The sequence below is a fragment of the Amphiprion ocellaris genome, chromosome 13 (assembly GCF_022539595.1).
Source record: "Amphiprion ocellaris isolate individual 3 ecotype Okinawa chromosome 13, ASM2253959v1, whole genome shotgun sequence".
In the NCBI taxonomy this organism is placed as follows: Eukaryota; Metazoa; Chordata; class Actinopteri; family Pomacentridae; genus Amphiprion; species Amphiprion ocellaris.
In genome coordinates, this window is record NC_072778.1 from 21,697,003 (window position 1) to 21,716,184 (window position 19,182).

General features: G+C 38.3%; 1 protein-coding gene across 2 annotated transcripts; it reads left to right on the forward strand.

Moving 5' to 3' along the window:
* Positions 1 to 32: 32 nt before the first annotated feature.
* sfxn1 (sideroflexin 1) lies at positions 33 to 18,033 on the forward strand. Of its 2 annotated transcripts, none has more exons than XM_023292188.2 (11): positions 33 to 193; positions 4,338 to 4,507; positions 4,589 to 4,759; positions 9,049 to 9,147; positions 9,263 to 9,338; positions 9,680 to 9,765; positions 12,049 to 12,176; positions 12,357 to 12,406; positions 12,656 to 12,705; positions 15,828 to 15,875; positions 17,792 to 18,033. In XM_023292188.2, exons 2-11 carry the CDS (start codon positions 4,344 to 4,346, stop codon positions 17,886 to 17,888), a joined length of 969 nt encoding a protein of 322 aa, XP_023147956.1. In that variant the 5' UTR covers positions 33 to 193; positions 4,338 to 4,343; the 3' UTR covers positions 17,889 to 18,033. The 2 variants fall into 2 exon arrangements, with proteins under 2 accessions (XP_023147956.1, XP_054872290.1); XM_055016315.1 differs by lacking the exon at positions 33 to 193 and adding an exon at positions 839 to 1,076.
* The last annotated feature ends 1,149 nt before the right edge of the window (positions 18,034 to 19,182 follow it).

Sequence of the window (19,182 nt, forward strand, 5' to 3'; positions counted from 1 at the left end):
CGTCTGTGATTGTAAAGGTTGTGTTTTTTGCAATGCGAGTCTTGGCAGGACTTTTACTCTCTCGGTGAGGCTCCTGACACTGGGGGATGTGCCTCTGTTCGCTCTCTGGCTGTGCTGACGCTGCTGCATGAAAAATTAGCTGGCTGCAGCCTTTCAGGGACACCTCTTGCGGACCGCCGGAGCCCACAGTGCAGTGAGTACCCTGAACATGTATTTATGTATTTCTCCTAAACTGATCCACATCAGAGACCGGCTTTGGGTGTGAAATCGGGGGAACAGCGTGCAGACAGTTGGGCTCCTGGAGAAGCCTGCTGCATGTGTGGATGTGGCAGGCTGATACTAGTTGAATCTGGGGCGCACAGCTGGATAATTGTCGGGCTGGACAGATGCTTTTAGTCGTTTTGAAATAGCAACACTTAGATTTTAACGCCGCGGTTAAGGGTTTTTTCCATTCATTTATGTAATTTGCTGCACAAACACCACCAGTTACAGTCCAGATTTGACTGGTCCAAGTCGGGTTGGACAATACACCGTGTCCATTCACAGAGCTTGTTTACCCTGCGACCACACACGCGGAAAGCAGCGTATGATGGATGTCAGGTTGAATGGTTAAAATGTGTGCCACCATCAAAATGCTGCGTGTAGTTTTAGTCTTTGATTGAGGGGAGTTGTTATGAATTGCAGGTTAATGTGTAGCCACGCAGGCCGCCGTTGATTGGCTGAGAGTGAGGGTCGATGCAGCCGAGGGTTTATAGATCAAAGGCCGTGTCAGTCCAAAGTTCAGACACATTTATTGGAGATTTTGCCCCGATACTAGCGCTATCAACAGGGGTGGTGGCTGCAAGAAGTGCCCTGCAACCTCTGTGCAACTCGCACACTGATTTATTGGAAAAGCCCATTGAAGGGGGGTGTTTGTGTTGCTATCTCGTGAGAACCCCATTGAGTTTAATTCAATTTAAAGAGGCCGCACGCCGATTCTGCAGCTACTACACAGCCGTCAGCTGAGAAAAGAAGAGTTTTTTTCACCCTCCTCGTTTCGCCCATCAATCCAGCAGCGATCTTCGGTGCAGTGTCAGGTATGCAGCTGCATGTCCTCGCAGCAGCAGCAGCCACAATCTATCTGGAGCAAGGAACAAACGGTTAAAAACCAGATCAGACTGGGTTACAGGGACCCACACACTGGGAACAATGCTGCATGCACATCCTCAACGCTGGTGTGTTTGATGGTGCAAGCCAGTGCGATCTGGTTCCAGACTGTTGGATAATACATGTACAAAGTTTTGATGGAATATTTCTTTCTGTTAAAGGAGAGCCTTTTCTCTCCAGTATGCTCAAATACGTACTCAAAGGTAATCAGTGGGTTTCTGTTATGTAATATTGTTAGGCTTTGAACATAGAATGTACAGTGCCTCGAGATGACTTGTGAATTGGTTCCAGTAGAAAAAAAAGATTGGAATTTACTTAACAAGTTTAAAAATGGATACTAAGACCCTCCAGTGTTGTATATGATGTGAATTTACCAGTCATTTAAACATTACAGTTAAAACCCTACAGAATTAGATAAAAATACAGTTTTACTTGACTAATGTGTGATGTGGCGTACGCCCGACTATTTTCTGTAAAAATCACTGGTGAGAATGGTAACAGGCTGCACAGAGGCTCCAGAAAATAAGCATTCAAGCTGTCAAAATCGTGTCATAATCACATAAAATGGAAACTGTCACATCTAGCTAAACGCCACCGTCCTTTCAACTTTTTTCTCTCTGTGCAGGATGTTGTAACTACTAAAAATGATTGCTACTATGAACTATACTGTTGTAATACCCGCTGGTTTGTCAGGCAATGAATTAATGCTGAGAATAATGACTAAATGTTAGTAATCTTTGCATTAGGGTGTTAATGATGACCACAATGTGTTGCCATATACAGTATATAAGCTGCATCTTTCACTTGGCATGGCCTCAGAGCAAAAGTTGCAGTAAATATAATGTGTACTCTTCTTTTTTGTAATTGAAGTGAAACTGTTTTTTATTTTTTGAAGTGAAACCATAGGGTTCAACGTCAGAAATGTCAAAATTAAACATTAAGGCTAAGACCCTACCTGACTGATATAAAATTAAAGTTCAGACACAGCAACAATATACATGTGCAACCCAATGAATCCAAAGATTTCCAATGAGTCCTTATGAGCATGCATGTTTGTGACAGTGGAGAGTGTTCTATTGTTCTCAGGTACAATAATAAACCTACAGGATAGCCACCGGGACAAACACTCATACCATGTTGTTTCACTCATCCGTTCTTTATTGTTCTCCCCCCTCCACACCTTACAGTCCGATAGTTCCTATAGCACATAGGGACCATCACTACATCCCCCTTTCTAAATAATAAGAGTGGCCCTTGGGAGAGCAATAATGAAAAGTTCATCTTCCACTCCACCTATTGTAGCAACTTAAAGTTTCAGAAAATGATAAACAGTATCTCTCAACAAGATATTTAGCTCTAGCTTCAACTTTCCTTTCACACAACAGATTGTCTGCAAAATCACTATTACTGAACATTACTAGGAATATTTCCAACATATATTCATATTCTTCAGTAAACATATCTTGTAAACATTTTCCAGAAAGGGTGGTAAACATTTCAAAATAACATCAACAATAGTCAAAGAATTTTCAGTATCAGAAATTTATCCTTTACTCCTTCTTCCCTTTGTGTCCCTTCTGTGTGTGTGTTTGTGTGTGTAAATATACAAGGGATGGGGTAGACTGCCCAAACCCTTGATCTGAGTGTGGGGATTATTCTGCCCCATTATTCACCCAGCTCACTCAATGTTCACTTCACATAGTCTTTTAAGTATGTTGGAGTCACCCTGACTCTAGTAGGATAACGTCTCTCACACACTGGAAACTGCTGACTTGAGTCACACCGGACATCAGGTGCAACCTGTTTATCAGCTACATCTGAAGTGGTGTTTTCTGGTGATGTGTCTGGTGCGTTGGTAGATATCGCAGGTGCCACCAAGGTTGGTGAGAGGTGGAATCTGTTTCTTCTCAGTGTACCTCTCGGTGTCTCAATAACGTAGGATCTTGGTGCATCAGCTGGAGACACTACTGTGCCTCTCTCAAGCATGTCCTTGACCCACACATGATCCCCCGGTTGCAGTCGTGGCATGTCATGTGCTCTATGTCTTTTGTTGTAGTTTTGTGTCTGTTTGAATTTGTATCCCACTTCTGACACCATGTTCTATTGTTCTCAGGTACAATAATAAACCTACAGGATAGCCACCGGGACAAACACTCATACCATGTTGTTTCACTCGTCCGTTCTTTATTGTTCTCCCCCCAGACCTTACAGTCTGATAGTTCCTATAGCGCATAGGGACCCATCACTACAGAGAGGATTGACTCCCTTTCAATGAGATGAGACCTCTTGCAGAACCAGGCTCAGCGAGGATAGCTGTCTGCCTGACCAGTTGGGGTGAGGTAAAGGATGGCAAGAACAGAGTAGTAGAAACAAACTCAGACCGGTGCAGCTCCAGAACCAGAAATACCTGCAGAGAGATACAGGCAGAGAGGAAAAGTTAATACCAAATGCATGGAGAAAATGACCGGGATTAAAATATGTGAAGATGTGAACAACACAGCTAAGGTAAAACGTGTGGATAGATTGGGGAAAAAAAAGTCAAACTATAATAGCAAAAGAGCAAAACAGAAAACTGAGCTAAACTATGCATCCGATCAATACATAGCAACAGGCCAAGTAAATAAATACACTAGAATTGAATGAAATCACCAGTGTTAACCACAGCCACATATTACTTTGTCTCCTGCACTTTGCTCGGCTAGTTTAATAGGAAAAATAGTTCTTCAACTCTCTAGCCATTCACAGTGTAAACATGCAGAGAGCTTTGTCACCTTCCAAGAACTGCTTTTCAGACACAGTTTGGGGTTTGGTGTGTGCCCATAATAGGGGCTTTGCAATTTAGCGCTTCACAACCCTTGTGTCAGGCCAGCCATCACCATAGCAACATTATGCTGAATTAGCAGCTGGCCATGGAGAAAAGAGCTTTGTTATTCACTGACTTGTGTCTGTGAAAGAAATCGGGTACTGAATGGATGTAACTCTTTGGGGGAGTGCTGGAGCAGAACTCTGAACTCCTGGACGAGTATCAGTATCTGCTGAATACAAGTCAGTTATTCTAACTTCTAGTGTGGAGAACTTGTGCTTTAAGTTTTTCTCTGACTGTCATCACTGACTTCATGTATTCAATCCAGAACAAGGTGACTGAAAATACTTAAACCTGACATGATTATCATAACATTTTCTCTCCCCAGATAAACATGGCAGCAGAGCTATCCACTTCCATAAACATCAAGGAGCCCCGGTGGGACCAGAGCACATTCGTAGGTCGGGCTAAACATTTCTTCACTGTCACAGATCCCAGGAACGTCCTGCTCACCAACGAACAACTAGCACACGCCCACAAAATCATCACTGATTACAGGTAAACCAGTGACTACCACTACATGCGGTGCTTTTATTAGATGTGAAATTTGCTCCACGTGTTATTTTTGCTGTCTTGCAGGCAAGGTGTTGTCTCTCCGGGACTGACAGAGGATGAACTCTGGCGAGCCAAATATGTTTTTGACTCAGCTTTCCATCCCGATACGGGAGAGAAGATGATCCTGATCGGCCGCATGTCAGCGCAGGTTCCAATGAACATGACGATCACCGGCTGCATGATGACGTTTTACAAGTACGAACTTGTATCAGACAGTTTTATTATCAAACTGTGTATGTGGCTGTAACGCCCAAGCTTATACTTAATACAGACAGCAGTTATTAAAGCCTTCCTGCTGCTACTACAGGCTTTCACAGCAGACTGCTTCAGTTTCAGGCTGCTGCGCTGGTATTGTGCATGCTGGCTCATGTCGCTGTCATGGCTTACTGGGACACATGAATAGAATGGAGCCGTTGCTAATGCAATTAGTAAAACCTTTGCTTTTCTTATTATGACAAGCCAGAATGTGTATTATAATAATTAGTCCTTCGGCCAGGACCCCAAATTCCAGGTATCGGTACCACTCGAGGTGACCAGTTCTTTTTGGTATTTTTAACTTGCTATATGTCTCTAGTTTGCATTTTGATATGATAGCCCTTGCAGACTCACAGCTTAATATATGTTATCACTCGTTTAATGGACATGCCCCACAATGAAAGGTGTGGGGCCTGAACCAGAAGTCCTAACATGACAGGACAGAATTTGATAGGATTTTTCCTCATTATGAAAAAATAAGAAACGCCACATGCTACACATCATTATCTGTATTAATAACTTCACAGCACAGAACAATATTATAACAAACTTGAGACTGAGAGAGATTTTTTTGCTATGGTAACAAGATATTCTATAAGCGGGACGGAACAATAGAATAGTGAAAGTTTGACAAACAGATTCAAAGTAAAATTCTATTGAAGATAAAAACCAAAGACTAACCATATCTTGTGATTTTTGGTCAGTGTGATACAGCATACTATAATTTACACTTAAACATACAAAATACCTATTTAAATGGAGTCAAAACAGCCAAAATTGTGCTGAAAAGTTCAAAATGTAATCCAATTATAACAGACTGCTACCAGAATTGATCATTTGCCAAAACACTATTACAAAGACTATTTCCATTATTAAGTTGAATTTTCAAATGCTTTTGCAGTTTTTATTCTAATTACATTTTTAATAAATTCTGTCCCGTTGTGCTGTGTGGGAGCTTTTTCCAAATTCAAAGGTAATTTTCTGAGAACAGTACAGGGTCATAATGAGACAAAAACATAAAATACAGGTAGGAGTCATTTCTTCCATGTACCAGTATCATATAAAATGAAGGCATCATTCAAGTTCATTCAAAGTTAATCCCAGAAAAGGAAAGGATATTACCATAGTTAACTGATCTAATGGAGCTTAATTAACCTTAATTAGAACTGTAAAAGACAACATAACTAGACATCTCAGCATTTTCTTCAAAGGACCTGAAAATAAACTTTCACCTACCCACCAATAACTCTTTCTATAGGAAAAAACAAGTGAAGGTGAATACAAAATTATTATCAAATACGCATGAAAAGATGCATTCATTTGGATCTGATGTTTAATTATGATAATATATATCTATATATTATATTGCTCACATAGTTTTATTTGATTGTTGACTTATATTAGATGTGATCTTTGCTTACTGTAAGATTTAACCCTCTGAAACCCAAACATTGATGATATTGAGATATTTTTTTTTCCCTTTTTAAACTGTTTTTAGCACGTATCTAATCAAGAAAACAATGAAACTTTTTCATTTTTGGGATTTTTCAGGATTTTGTGAAAACATTGCAAAATTGCAACAGTGTTAGTGTAGGCAAATATTAGCACTTTATTTTTAACAAAGTCCACTGATGATTAGGCATTGATGATCAATAGTATCAAAATATATATCTTAAAATGAATTGTACTGATATTAAATTGTTGAATATGGCACAATAAAATGCAAATTAATTTAACAAGTCAAAATCGTAATAGCCATCCATGCTAGAATGCACTTCCACACAATAAAAAAAAATATAAGAAAATGATGTTATTACAACTTTCTTTTCATTTTTTGAACTTGCAAAAGTGGGATTGTACTAGATCAGTCCTCTACAATTTGTTCATATTTACATTCTGGACTTTGCTTGAGCATCATAACGATTTCTGGTGTCTGAAGACTCTTAATTGGTGGATGTCATTCTCCTTAGTGACTCCTTATATGTGAAACTGAAGGCAGCAGTTTTTTTGATCTGTAAAGCACAAACAAACATCACACTTGTTGCATGCAGTTGATGTACAGTATCTGTTAATATACTGTTAATCCTATACTAAATTAATCAGGTAAACATTTAACATAAACCCCATAACCTATATATGTAAAGTATGGACACTGTATATATATATAATTCCAGTCAGGGCTTTGTGCAGACCAGTCAGTAATGTTCACTTTGGTCTTCTGGAGGTAGATCTTCACCAAGAGCGACATATGTTTTACGTCGTCATGTTGGGAGACAAAGCGACGACCCAGACCCAGTTTAGCAGCTGACTGCTTCTCGATGATACTTCTCACTCCACTTCTTGACACTTGGAAATGCTGTGATAATGTTGTAGACCCTTCTCCTGCTTTGTACGCATCAACAATTCTTTTTCCTCAAGTCTAACTGATTTCTTTTATTTTAGCATGATGATTTCTCCAGTGACAGCTCAAGTCCTTCATGAAGTTTTCATACTGTGTGTAAAGTGAAGGACAACCCCCAGTTTTAACTTGATTGAATGATTGATTGATTACAAGCTGTGAGCATTACAACGTTAAAGCACATGATTGCACAGCAGTGGTTTGTGATTTGGCTCAATAAAAAGGTAAGTTCTAAAGGGGGCTAATAATTTTGACCCTGGTAGTTTTTGGTTTTTGTTAAATAATTAGTTTCTTTGAGCAAAGTAAAATAATTTAAAGCATCCAAAAATAAAACTAGGATGTTGGGAAAAGCTGTGCTAAAAATTTCTTCATCCGTTAAACAGCATTTGAGAATTTTTTTAAAAAAAAAACCTAAAATTTCATAGGGGAGCTAATAATTTTGTCTTCAACTGAATTATACTTTCAAAATAATTTGAGTTAACCACTAAACATCTTAAGGATGAAGAAAAAAATACTGCAGGTCAAATACTTAGTTGGAAAATTGTTGAAATTGTTCCTAAAGAGAGAGCTGGGGGGTCAGTGGAAGACATGTTGTTTGAACTTGGAATGTGGTATGTCTTATTGTATTAATATTTTCCTGCCAAAAATTTTGCAGTTTTGCAGTTCAGAGTGTGGGATGCTGGGAAATGTAGTGTTTGTCTACATTCAGTCAGAAATAGGTACAGCTAGACAGCCTTAAAAAATGCTGCAATTTTGCAACTGTGGCCTCATAGGCTTAAATGGATTTTGCAATACCATGGTTATGGTGAATGTGACGTTTCACAAATAAGTGATAAAGCTGCCAGTGTGGAAAGGCTATCACACCTTAATGTACTTATATTAACCCAGTGTCCAAACCACTTTGGTTTGGACACTGAGGTGGTACCAATATCTGGTCCGGCCCATGGACTAAATCTGTTATTACTGAACAGTGACATCTGGCAAGGAAAAGTATTTTTCAATCTAGTAATCCATATTTTTTTTTTTGTAAATATATTTAATCCTGTGAAACCTTGTTCCTTTTTTAAACACTGTAGGCTAAATTTTACCTGCAATATAAAATCCTGCACCCGGATGGAAGCAACACAACCATGGCTAGAAGAAGAAAGAAAATGTGTCTGGTGCAGTTTGGTACAATTATAATGCCATAAATAATGAAAAGGAAGAAACAGAAGTTACATTTCTTTGATTATTTATTTTGCATACATTTAACAAACTTGGAAAGAACATGCACAACATTTTTCAAAGTGTGTAGCCACCACTGGGTAAAATGGAGGCTCAGCATACTATAGGTGTTTCATTTTTTACATTTTCAGTTGGTTTCCATTTTTGACTTTCTGCTTTGTGTCAGCGGTCTGCAGGTTAGCAGTTTTTTTGTGACAGTTGTAGTGAGGAGCACAGATTTTTCTATTTATTTTAAGAATCTGGTTAGAGCAAATAGTTGATTTTTGGTCAATTCTTAATTGAGATGTGGAATAAAATGATTATGATATAATGTCATAATTTTGCTCCTTTTTCTTGACCATCAGAAAGTAGAAAATCTGTTGTTGTTTTCATAGTCTTTGGCTTTGATGAATGGTGTAATTGTGTCACTGTTCTAAAAGACAACATGCCTTTCAAACTTCAGTGGGTTGAACACTTTATCATAAAGTGTTTTTGATTCTGTCTCACTAAAACTGCCATTCTGACTAAAAAAATCTAACCTTCAGTTGTACAGTCAAGCTTTGAAGAGAAATTCTCTTGTTCTGTTGCTTCCACTCTCCTTGTTTATGACTTGTTGTCAATCTTGTAGGACGACTCCAGCTGTGGTGCTCTGGCAGTGGATCAATCAGTCTTTCAACGCAATAGTAAATTATACCAACAGGAGTGGCGACGCTCCAATCACAGTCAAGTAAGAGGCAAACGTTCTGCCACTGACACAGGCACATATTAACCCTTTAATTCAACAGTTCTTGTGTGAACAGCTTATTTTTGTGTGATGTGACCGGTGACTCTTTTGTTTGCAGTCAGCTTGGCACAGCTTATGTGTCTGCCACCACAGGGGCAGTTGCCACCGCTCTAGGACTAAATGCACTAACAAAGGTATCAGTTCATCTAACCCCATTCTACATCTCATTTTAATGTCTTGACCTCGGATGCATGGGTGTGCTGACATGCAGTTAGCCACGTATAAATAGTCTCTTTGTCATTGAGGAACCATGTTACTTACAGGGTCATGCTCAGTAGCCAGCATGTTGTTGTGCCAGCTTTTAAATCAACTTTGTGCTGTAGAGCTTCTTTTATGTCCAACATCTGAAATATAACAGGCAGCAACTACAGGCTTCCACTGGTCTGCACAGTTAAAATGGTTTGAGTGTTTTGCAGCAGAGCGTACCGATTAATTTCTTCCCTCCTGTTTTTATGCCTCCTCTCTCCTCCCATAGCATGTTTCACCTCTGATTGGACGGTTTGTTCCATTTGCTGCTGTAGCTGCTGCTAACTGTATCAATATCCCGCTGATGAGACAAAGGTGAGGAGGGCATGTAGCACTTACTTTCACACATAATTGGGTTGATCTTGAGTGTACGTGACTATGACAATTATGAAACGACGTCTGGAACCAAATATTATTAATTCATTCCTATGAAAAGGTTCATTGAAGGTCAGATTAAGTCAGTTTTCAGCTGCAGACATCGTTTTAACTTTAAAGTGACCACATCTTTAATCTATTAAATCTTCATTATTTTATCGGTCTTTGTATACCTGTGCTCATACTTTTGAATTATCACGCTTTTTTCATTTTTTTCTACGTTCATTTGGTGTCTTGATACTCTGCTCACATGGCCTGGGATCCTCCTCTGCCATTCTGCTTTTTAAAAATTTCACTCCCACATCTCTGAATGCTTGTACAAAATTTCTATATATATATTACAGTGTCCTCTTCACACTTTGTAGCTGTTTAAATAATAGGACTTGAGAGTTTTTTTTCTTCATTTCTGCCTCAAAGCAACAAGAGAGCTCTTCAACTCTCTCATTTATTGATTCCACTGCAGCCTCTCAGCAGAGGACAGCCATGCTGAGCTGCTCTGCAAACTGAACATTTCGTGCCGTTGCTGCTTCACAGTTAAAATTTTCCTCATGCAAATTGGCCCAAAGCTTTTGTTGTGAAGACATTATAGTAAATATAATGTTTTATTTAACAATTTTCAGCTTTATCCTGCTGTACTGTACAATACAAAAACACTGGCACTGTACCACTGGCACTGGCTCAGCTGGTGATGACTTCTCATGGTACAGCTCGCTGGGGGATCAGTGATATGACTCATCATTTCTGCCTGAGTTCCTGATTTATGGCTGTTAAAAACTTGCTCTCAGTTCTCTCCTGTTAAGCCGTGTATAATTCTAAACTTTTAGTTTTTTGAGGTTTCATTTTCGATTCATGTGCACATGCAGATGTGTCTGTATGAGGATGAAGAGGGGAGGATGAAGGGAGTAACCACACTACCACATATTACACGTACATTTAGTACACAAGCATTGAGCACGTGTGTGGTATGGTTACTTACAAAAATCATACCACACAAATACACATGCTTGTTTATCTTTTTTTTAAACCAACAAACCTGCATGTGCACAGGCATTATTTATTAGCAATTCTTTATGAATTCATTCCAAAAGTTGTTTGATTCTAGATTTATGTGCTGTCATATTGAAAAAATATAGGGCGATCTCTGGGTCTACATCAGCAATGTGTCCAGTTAATAATAACTAACAAATTAAAAGTCTATGATTTGAAACAAAGGAATTCTTCATACATTTATTTAATGAGACAGGGGCTAAGGAGATGGACAGCATTTTCAGGTTTCAAAACTTTGAAAAAATACATTTATTTATTTATTTATTGTGCTTCATTGCTTGGTCTTCATCAAGACAGCTGCTTTGGTACAAAGATAAATTATCTTAAGTAGGGAGTGGAATTAATTAAAAAATCATGATTCCACCTAATGACAGCTTTTAATATCATACAGAAAGTAAGAATTGTAAATGTATCCCAAAATTGTTTGCACTGAATAAAGAAAATACTTGGATGTTACGACTTAAAACCCCAAAACCATATTCTTATAAATTTAAAGCTTCCATGTGTAGATGAACATGCAATTACAATTATTAAATTACACAAAATCTAGAATAAGTTTAGCATGAATGCATACATATATGAATGAACACAATCAACTGGTCACATTTGTGAATGAACCTGGTAACGTGTGTGCATTTGTTTCAGAAATAAAGGTAATTTTGCAAGTTAGATCATTTGCAGGAGTCATTTAAAACAAATGAGAAGTCATAACAGCAGTGCTGAAGATAAAAAACATAAATCTCATCTCTTCCACACATCATTGCTTCTCTCTTTCTGCCTCTTTTTATCACCTTACTTTGTCTTTTTTCATTACCTTGTCTCAGCTTATTTTTACTTAAACTTCTGTTCATACTTTACTGTGTTACCCTACAATTGATGCTTCATTTTCTTAAAGCTGGTCCACTTCACATGACATCTCAGCTCCTTTTTTCCAGTTCGATTACCATAAAGTACACTTTAATGCTTAAACCGTTCCTATGTTTTTCCTGACACTGAGTTTATATCATACAGCTCCTTTCTAGAATGCAGTTTTGCAGCTCTCAGTTTTTTCTATGCATTAAAGCCACCAGCACTTCCAGACATACTTTGCAATTTATTTCAGCTGTCAGCATTCACACAGATGCTGTAAAAGACATGCATTTTCTAGTTTAACTTGCTTTTCTTCTCGTCCCGCAGAGAGCTTCAACATGGTATTCCCATAACAGATGAAAATGACAACAGGTTAGGACAGTCAACGAAAGCTGCACAGCAGGCAATCTCTCAGGTTGTGGTCTCTAGGATCCTCATGGCTTCTCCAGGAATGGGTAGGAATATCTTTGTATCGTCAATTTAGTTAGACTGTGAGATTTGTTGTCCCTGTCTGGCAGCAGATGCTATCATTTAATTTAAAGAAAATCAAATCTAAAACCACCAACTTTGTTTTATTGTTTACAGTTTTAGTTCAAATGCATTGTGCAGTCATATCTTATCAATGTGTTTTTCAGCTATCCCGCCATTTTTAATGAACCATTTGGAGAAGAAGGCCTTTTTGAAGGTAGGCGTATTTCTGAATTAGCTTCCTCCTTTAAGACACAAACTGAAAAATGCATTTTAAATTTTTTTGCAAATGATTTTTATATACTGTGAAACTAAATGGTGGGAACTACGTGGCTCCTTTTTAGTGATCGCACATCAGAGGAATGAAAAGCCCTGATGACATGAGGCCACTCTAGTATGGGAATTCACTACTGCTTTTGTGCCCCTCATTCATCTTTTTTCTTTTTTCCTTGCCTGGTCTTTTCAGAAGTTCCCATGGATGAGTGCACCTATTCAAGTCGGCCTGGTGGGATTCTGGTGAGTCGTCACTGATGGTGCACCTGATAAGCCGTCGTGTGCTTTGAAATTTCAACCTAATGTCTTCAAACCATGATGATGATTTCAAAGTAATGATAAAAATTCACACTATTTTAAATGCTGCTTTTCAAGTTAAGGTGAAAAAATGTGCTTTTAAGATTTGTTAGTCACTGGATAAAGTTATGAGGTTCTTTCAGCGCACTTCATGGCAATCTTTCTTTTTTGTTAATTTGTTATTTTCTGCTCAAGGCATCCGGTCTTTTTATTCCCTTAAAAATTATTCACATAACATCGCACGTGCTTCCTGCTCTGATTTTCCTCCCATGACCTCGGCCTCAGCTTGACTGTATGAAATCATTTAAAACATTCCTGTGCTTCAGGGTCAATGACATGAGCGTGATCAGCAGCACGTCCTGCCAATTACACAACAGTAGAGCTGCTGTGATGCTCGGTGGTAGGAATGAAACTGGTCATCAGAGATTTAGCATTTACTTTTTAGATAAAGGCAGGTCACTTTGGTTGTCTTTGGTTGTTTTAGGCCTCATATTTGTGGGCAAAACTGGACCTTAATGTGGTTTTTGCATTAATATCATGAAGATTTATGAAGTATTTTAATCACTGACAGTCCTAGAAGTAGTACTTAGTCTAACAGTTAATGTTTCTCTGTTGGTTTGGTCAGATATTTCTTAACAACTATTTAATCGTCAGCCTTGTTTATGTTTGAATTTACATCATTGATATGGATGATACAGTTTAACATGAAACTGCAAAACTGCACCAACTCTTGTCCAAACTTTGGCTTTTACATATAGAGTGCATTTGAAATATACAGCTAACTCTTTTATAAAACCACAGTACTCTACAGGCCTGGAAGCACAAGGAAATACAGTGATAATTTGCTTAAAAAATGGCTACAGCTCTGAATTGATTTTAGCCAGTATTTGATCTTTATTGTGAAAGATTTTATGTCTGTAAGTAATTTGATTTTAGTTGGTAAAGTGTTCCAGAATTGGTGGTCCTTAATATAGAAAGCTCATAGCCCAAATTTAGATTTTCAGTGTGGTATTTTACTCTGTTACTGTCTTGTTTGTAGATATACATATAAGAAAGAGGCTCTGGAGGTAAATTGTTGAGACATTTGAGGACTAATTTGAGAAAACTAAAATGAATGAAACTCTGAAAGCTCAGTATCTTTTCAGGATGTGGCTGCTTCGCCACCGGACAGTTTTTTTGTCCAGAGCCTGATTATATAAGGATGTACTGTGTCTGATTGTTTATGGTTGAGCCCATACTGTCATACAATAAGAAAAACATGAGGAAATCACATAGTGCATAAATAACTGGGCTGCCTGAGTAGTATAGTGCCTAAATAATTTGAAACAGTTGAGGTTGGTCTTCACTATTTTTAAAATTTTCTTTGTGTTTGTCAAATTTGAGTTGTGGCACTAAGGTTGTTCTCGAGAAGCAAGAAGTTGTGTCTTTATTCCGTGTCTAGATGTCAAAATCTGTGTGAAAATCTTCCTTTAATGATGATAATCAACTTTTGATACAGTGCTATGATCAGGTGGAAATTCAACTGCTCAGCGCTTTGGTTTATGATTAGATATCTGCAAACCTGACATTCACCCCAGCTGTGTTTAGTGATCACAGTCAAATTTTAACATTACTAAACTAAGGTGGCAAACATACACGCTAAACAGCAGCATACTAACATGCTCATATAGTTCTTAGTTCAAAGTGCCAGTGAGCATCACAGAGCTGCTGGCATGGCTGCAGACTCTCAGTCAGGTTTTATTCACCAAGAGTTTCTTTTTCTTTCTCCAGGAAAAACAAGTAAAGATCACTTTTCAAAGTTCAAGCCACAAAGTGCTTCCCAAAGCAACATAATAAAACTTACAGGCATAAAATCAGTAGGATTTAAGAAACAGTTCAAACACAGTATGGCATGTAATAACAGCAGTGAAAGTAAAAGTAATATTGGAAGAAATATAGGACAGATCAAATGATATTAAAATCAAATAAAATAAGGAAAGGCTCTCCAATAAAAGTGACTCAACCCCAACTGCAAACGCTTTGTCCCCTTTAGTTTTCAGCTGGGCCCTAGGAACAGACAAAAGGCCTTTGCCCAATAATCTCAAAGTGCATACTGGAGCAGAAAGTTATCAGTGAAATCTCAAAATCTATCCTAAAACAAACTGGGAGCCAGTGGAAGAGGCTAAAACAGGAGGGATGTGCTCATGTTTCTGGGTCTGGCTAAAAATGTACAATATAATAACGTGTATTTAAATAAAATGTACAGTATATATACTAGTGTAAATTACATATAGAAATGGTCCTATGCTTGAACGCACTGATTTTTCAAGCTTGCACACATGAAACTACCAGCTTCATATTAGCATACAATTATACTTATGCTTATTTATGTCCAGCGAGTCTCTTTGTGACAATTGAATGACAGTGGACTGTATAGCTGTATAACAACAATAATAATAATAATAATGCATATCTGCGGCACCTTTCAAGATTTGAGTTGCAAGGTGCTTTAAATATACAAAGCATTAAAAAGTGTCAATTAAACACTAAAAGAAGAAAGTAAAACATAAAAACAGAGACTTAACAAAAGCTATAAAATACTATACAAATGCTTGACTGTCCAGGTGTTTCTTTAAAGCTTTTTGAGCTGAGGCAGCTGTTCTGCTGTAAAAGGGAGTTATACAGTGAAAGCATGCTCCCCCTTTGTTTTAGGCCTGGACTGTGGAATTTGTATCAGCAAAACATTCTGTGTTCTGAGGGTTCGAGGTGCAGAAAAAAGGGTTAAAAGCTGTGAGATGTAGGGTGCAGCCAGACCATGAAGAGATTTAATAGTAGGAGAATCGTAAACTGAATTGTGAAGTAATGCAGAGTCCTGCTGCTGAGTTTTGAATCGACTGTAGCACCTGCATCATTAAGCTGAGAGATTGTGAGCTGTAGCTGTCCAGGCGGAGAGAATGAGGTTGTAGACGGGTTGTTTAGTGTTTTTGGGCAGCATTGGTTGGACCTTGGCAGTATTTCTGATTTGATGACAGGATTCAGTCGACAACAGGTTTGCAGGCATGTCTCACAGATCTGTGTTTCTCTTTCAGCCTGGTGTTTGCCACTCCACTGTGCTGCGCATTGTTCCCTCAGAAGAGGTGGGTGACTCTTTTAAACTTGAGATAATAGTAAATAGTGTGTCGTAGCCATAGAAGCAGAGGGCTGCACTGTGAAGCAAGTCTGACATAGCTGGACTTTCTTTGTGTAAGTCGGAGTTAACGGATATCAATGAAGGTGGTTATCAGCTTTCTGTTAACTCAGGCTTTCTGCTTCAAACTCTCTGCATGTTCATATAAAATGGACGAGTCATGTGACTTCTTTAGCACAAAATGAAACAATCGTGTGCAGCTGCTTCATTTAACACGTTTTATTGGAGAACATCAAGAAATAATTAAGTTGATGTTAAAAAGTGCTGCAAGACAGGAATGCTGGTAAAAAAAAACTTAATGTTTTGATATATTTATTGAACCAATCATGCAGATCCTTATTTCTAACTACCAGCTGCACATCAGAACGATTAAACTTTAAACTTCATCATTTACACATGACATTGTATTGAAGTGAATTTAGGTCTGATACTGCCACATAATGCAGGATTTTACAAAGTTTTGGCCATTCAAAGTAAAATGAACGGATTGAATATTCTCTGTAATAAATCAAGAATCAAGAATCTTTATTGTCATTGTATTTCCTCACAGCGAAATTTTGATTGGTGACTCCCAGCTATAGATAAAAATAGAAAACAGCACGCTATACAAATAAAATAAAATAAATCCTCAAAAATATAAATATGTAAACAGACTTAGTAGTGTATATGAGCAGTAGGATTGGAGGTAAAGTGCAGTCCAGTGCAGGACTCAGTTCTTTATTGCATATAGTGTCTGTTGTGTATGCAGGGGGGAAATGGATTGGACAGCTCTGGGATAAAAACTGTTTTTCAGTCTGGAAGTTAGTGTTTTTATGTTTCTATACCGTTTTCCTGAGTGAAGTGGAACAAACAGTTCAATAGGATAATAATTTTTCTAGTCAGTGCTCTATCAGCTGCAGTACCAGCAGTGTAAACGGTCTTGTCTGCAAATCAGGACTAAAGATAAAAACATATTTATGTGATTTCTCCATCACCAGCTGAATACATATAGGTTCCCATGGCAACGCGATGCATATAGTGTGTGATACTGTAACTGCACGGCTTCACTCAAAATGAGACGCTTCTTATAGCCGGTTTAAATTTGAAACTCTAAACCGAACCACATTGTCTCCATAGCATCAGTTACCATGGAGATCTATCCAGGTTTAACCCTCACGTTGTCCTGCGGGTCAAATTGACCTGTTTTAAAGTTTGAAAATGTGGGGAAAAAAAATGTATTTTCACAGTGAAACTTCTGATGTCCACATTTTCAACATTTTTGAGGAAATTTTTGAAAACTTTTTGGTGGAAAACAGAAATGTTACAAAAAAATGTTTCTTTAAGGACATTCAGAAAAAAATCAACCAAAATACAGCGAATTTCACTGGATTGTGGTTGATTATTTTGTGAATGTTCTTAAGGCAAATATTAGAAGCTTTACTGATATATATATGTAATCACTTTAGATATTTTTAGGATTTTTTTGGAAGATTTTTACTCACTTTTTGAAAATATTTACAAGAATTTTCTTGCCAAATTTGGGGGATTTTTTAAAATAAAATTTTTAAGGGAAACTTTTAAGGAATTATTGGAATTTTCTTCCTGAAGGTTTTGCAAGTTTTCAGAAATTTGGGGATTTTTTTGCAGAATTTTTGGATTTTTTTCAGACAAGAAGACAATTTTTTTTGGTGCCCGTAAATGAAGACAACAGGAGGGTTAAAGAGAGCCACCTTCATGATACTGAAAACTCGTCACTAACCCACTGACCTTGTTCGTAGTCCAGCCCTGGGTAAATGCAGAGTGTGCAGGATTCTTTTCTGCCTGCCGAGTTGCATAATCAGTGAAAGCGTGTGACCCGTTAACCCTGCATCCCTCCCTCTGATCTAGCTCCATGTCAGTCAGCCGCCTGGAGGCAGAGCTGCAGGAGAAGATCCGGGCCAACCACCCAGGAGTGGAGAGGGTCTACTTCAACAAAGGGCTATGAGTGTGCACCCCTCTCACCCAAACACTGCCATAACACGGCTGCAGGCTCGGTCCTCACCTCTCTGCCAGCTCTCCTCATTCAGTGTTCCAAAATTAAGTTTTTGTCTCCTCATTTCCAGCATTCAGACAGATGACCGAGGACTCCCTCTCTCAGTCAGTCTCTTTGTACCGAGATGTTTGCTTTTGTCAATGTGATTGCTGATTTTATTGAAACTGCTAGAGAAGATTTTTGTCCGACTGGGCCAGATGAAAAGTTCAGTGTTTATCATGACAGATGTATAGTGGCCCGTGTACGATTGTTTTAAAGTGGACATTATTTCTGTGCAGTATTTCTTAAATGGGTGACCTGTTGATCATACGTTGCCATGAAAACGCTGTCATACTCTCCTACGTAAGGTGGGCAGGAAGTTCATTTCTTACCTGGGTTTTAAACGGTCAGAATCAGATCTGATTATAATATAGCTCTCTCCAAATCTCACACATTTTTAGACCTCTATCGACGATTACAACCTCCTACATTTTTCTCAAAGATAGATTTGCCTCGTAAATTCAGTTCAGTTTGCCAAATGAGTGACATTAAACAAGCTTTGAGGCCTCTTGACATCTAATCATGAAACAGTTCTCCAGGGATCCAACCTATAAAATGTGACGGTGGCAGCTGCTGACAGGCCAATACGGTGCTATTTGATGTCTTAATAATAATCATCTATGTTTATCACACTATTTATTCTGCTTGCCAGACACGCACGAACAAACCAGTCCTCATGCAAGCATCACGGGATTTGACCGTGAGTTCTGAATAGTTATTTTTTAGTAACATAGACTGCATTCAGAAAAAAAATGAAAGGTTTCCACAATGTTGTCATCGATCACTCAGAAGCACGCTGTTCTCTCCTCCATAATGCCTAATCTGCAAATTCAAGTACTCATCCATGCCTTACACAGATTTCATTACAGAGTGGCACATTTCAAATCCATACGGAAGTTGTTTAAAAGCTGTTATAGGACTTTTATAACCACATGTGGAGTGGTAGATGTGGATGCTAGTATTTATGGAAAATGCCAAAAACATTCTGAAGATAGCAGTTGTTACGATGCTACGCTGAAGGATTTATCTGACCAATGGCAGCATGAAATCAACCTGCTTTGGTGGGTTTAAGGATTGTGGAAAACAACAAATCTTTTGCAACAACCTCCTGCTTTTTGTTTCATTATGTGGCACTTTTAACATGAGAAGGGATCGGCACAGATGCTATCACAGCAATAAAGTCCAGTGAGCTGATAAAGCAGGTGCA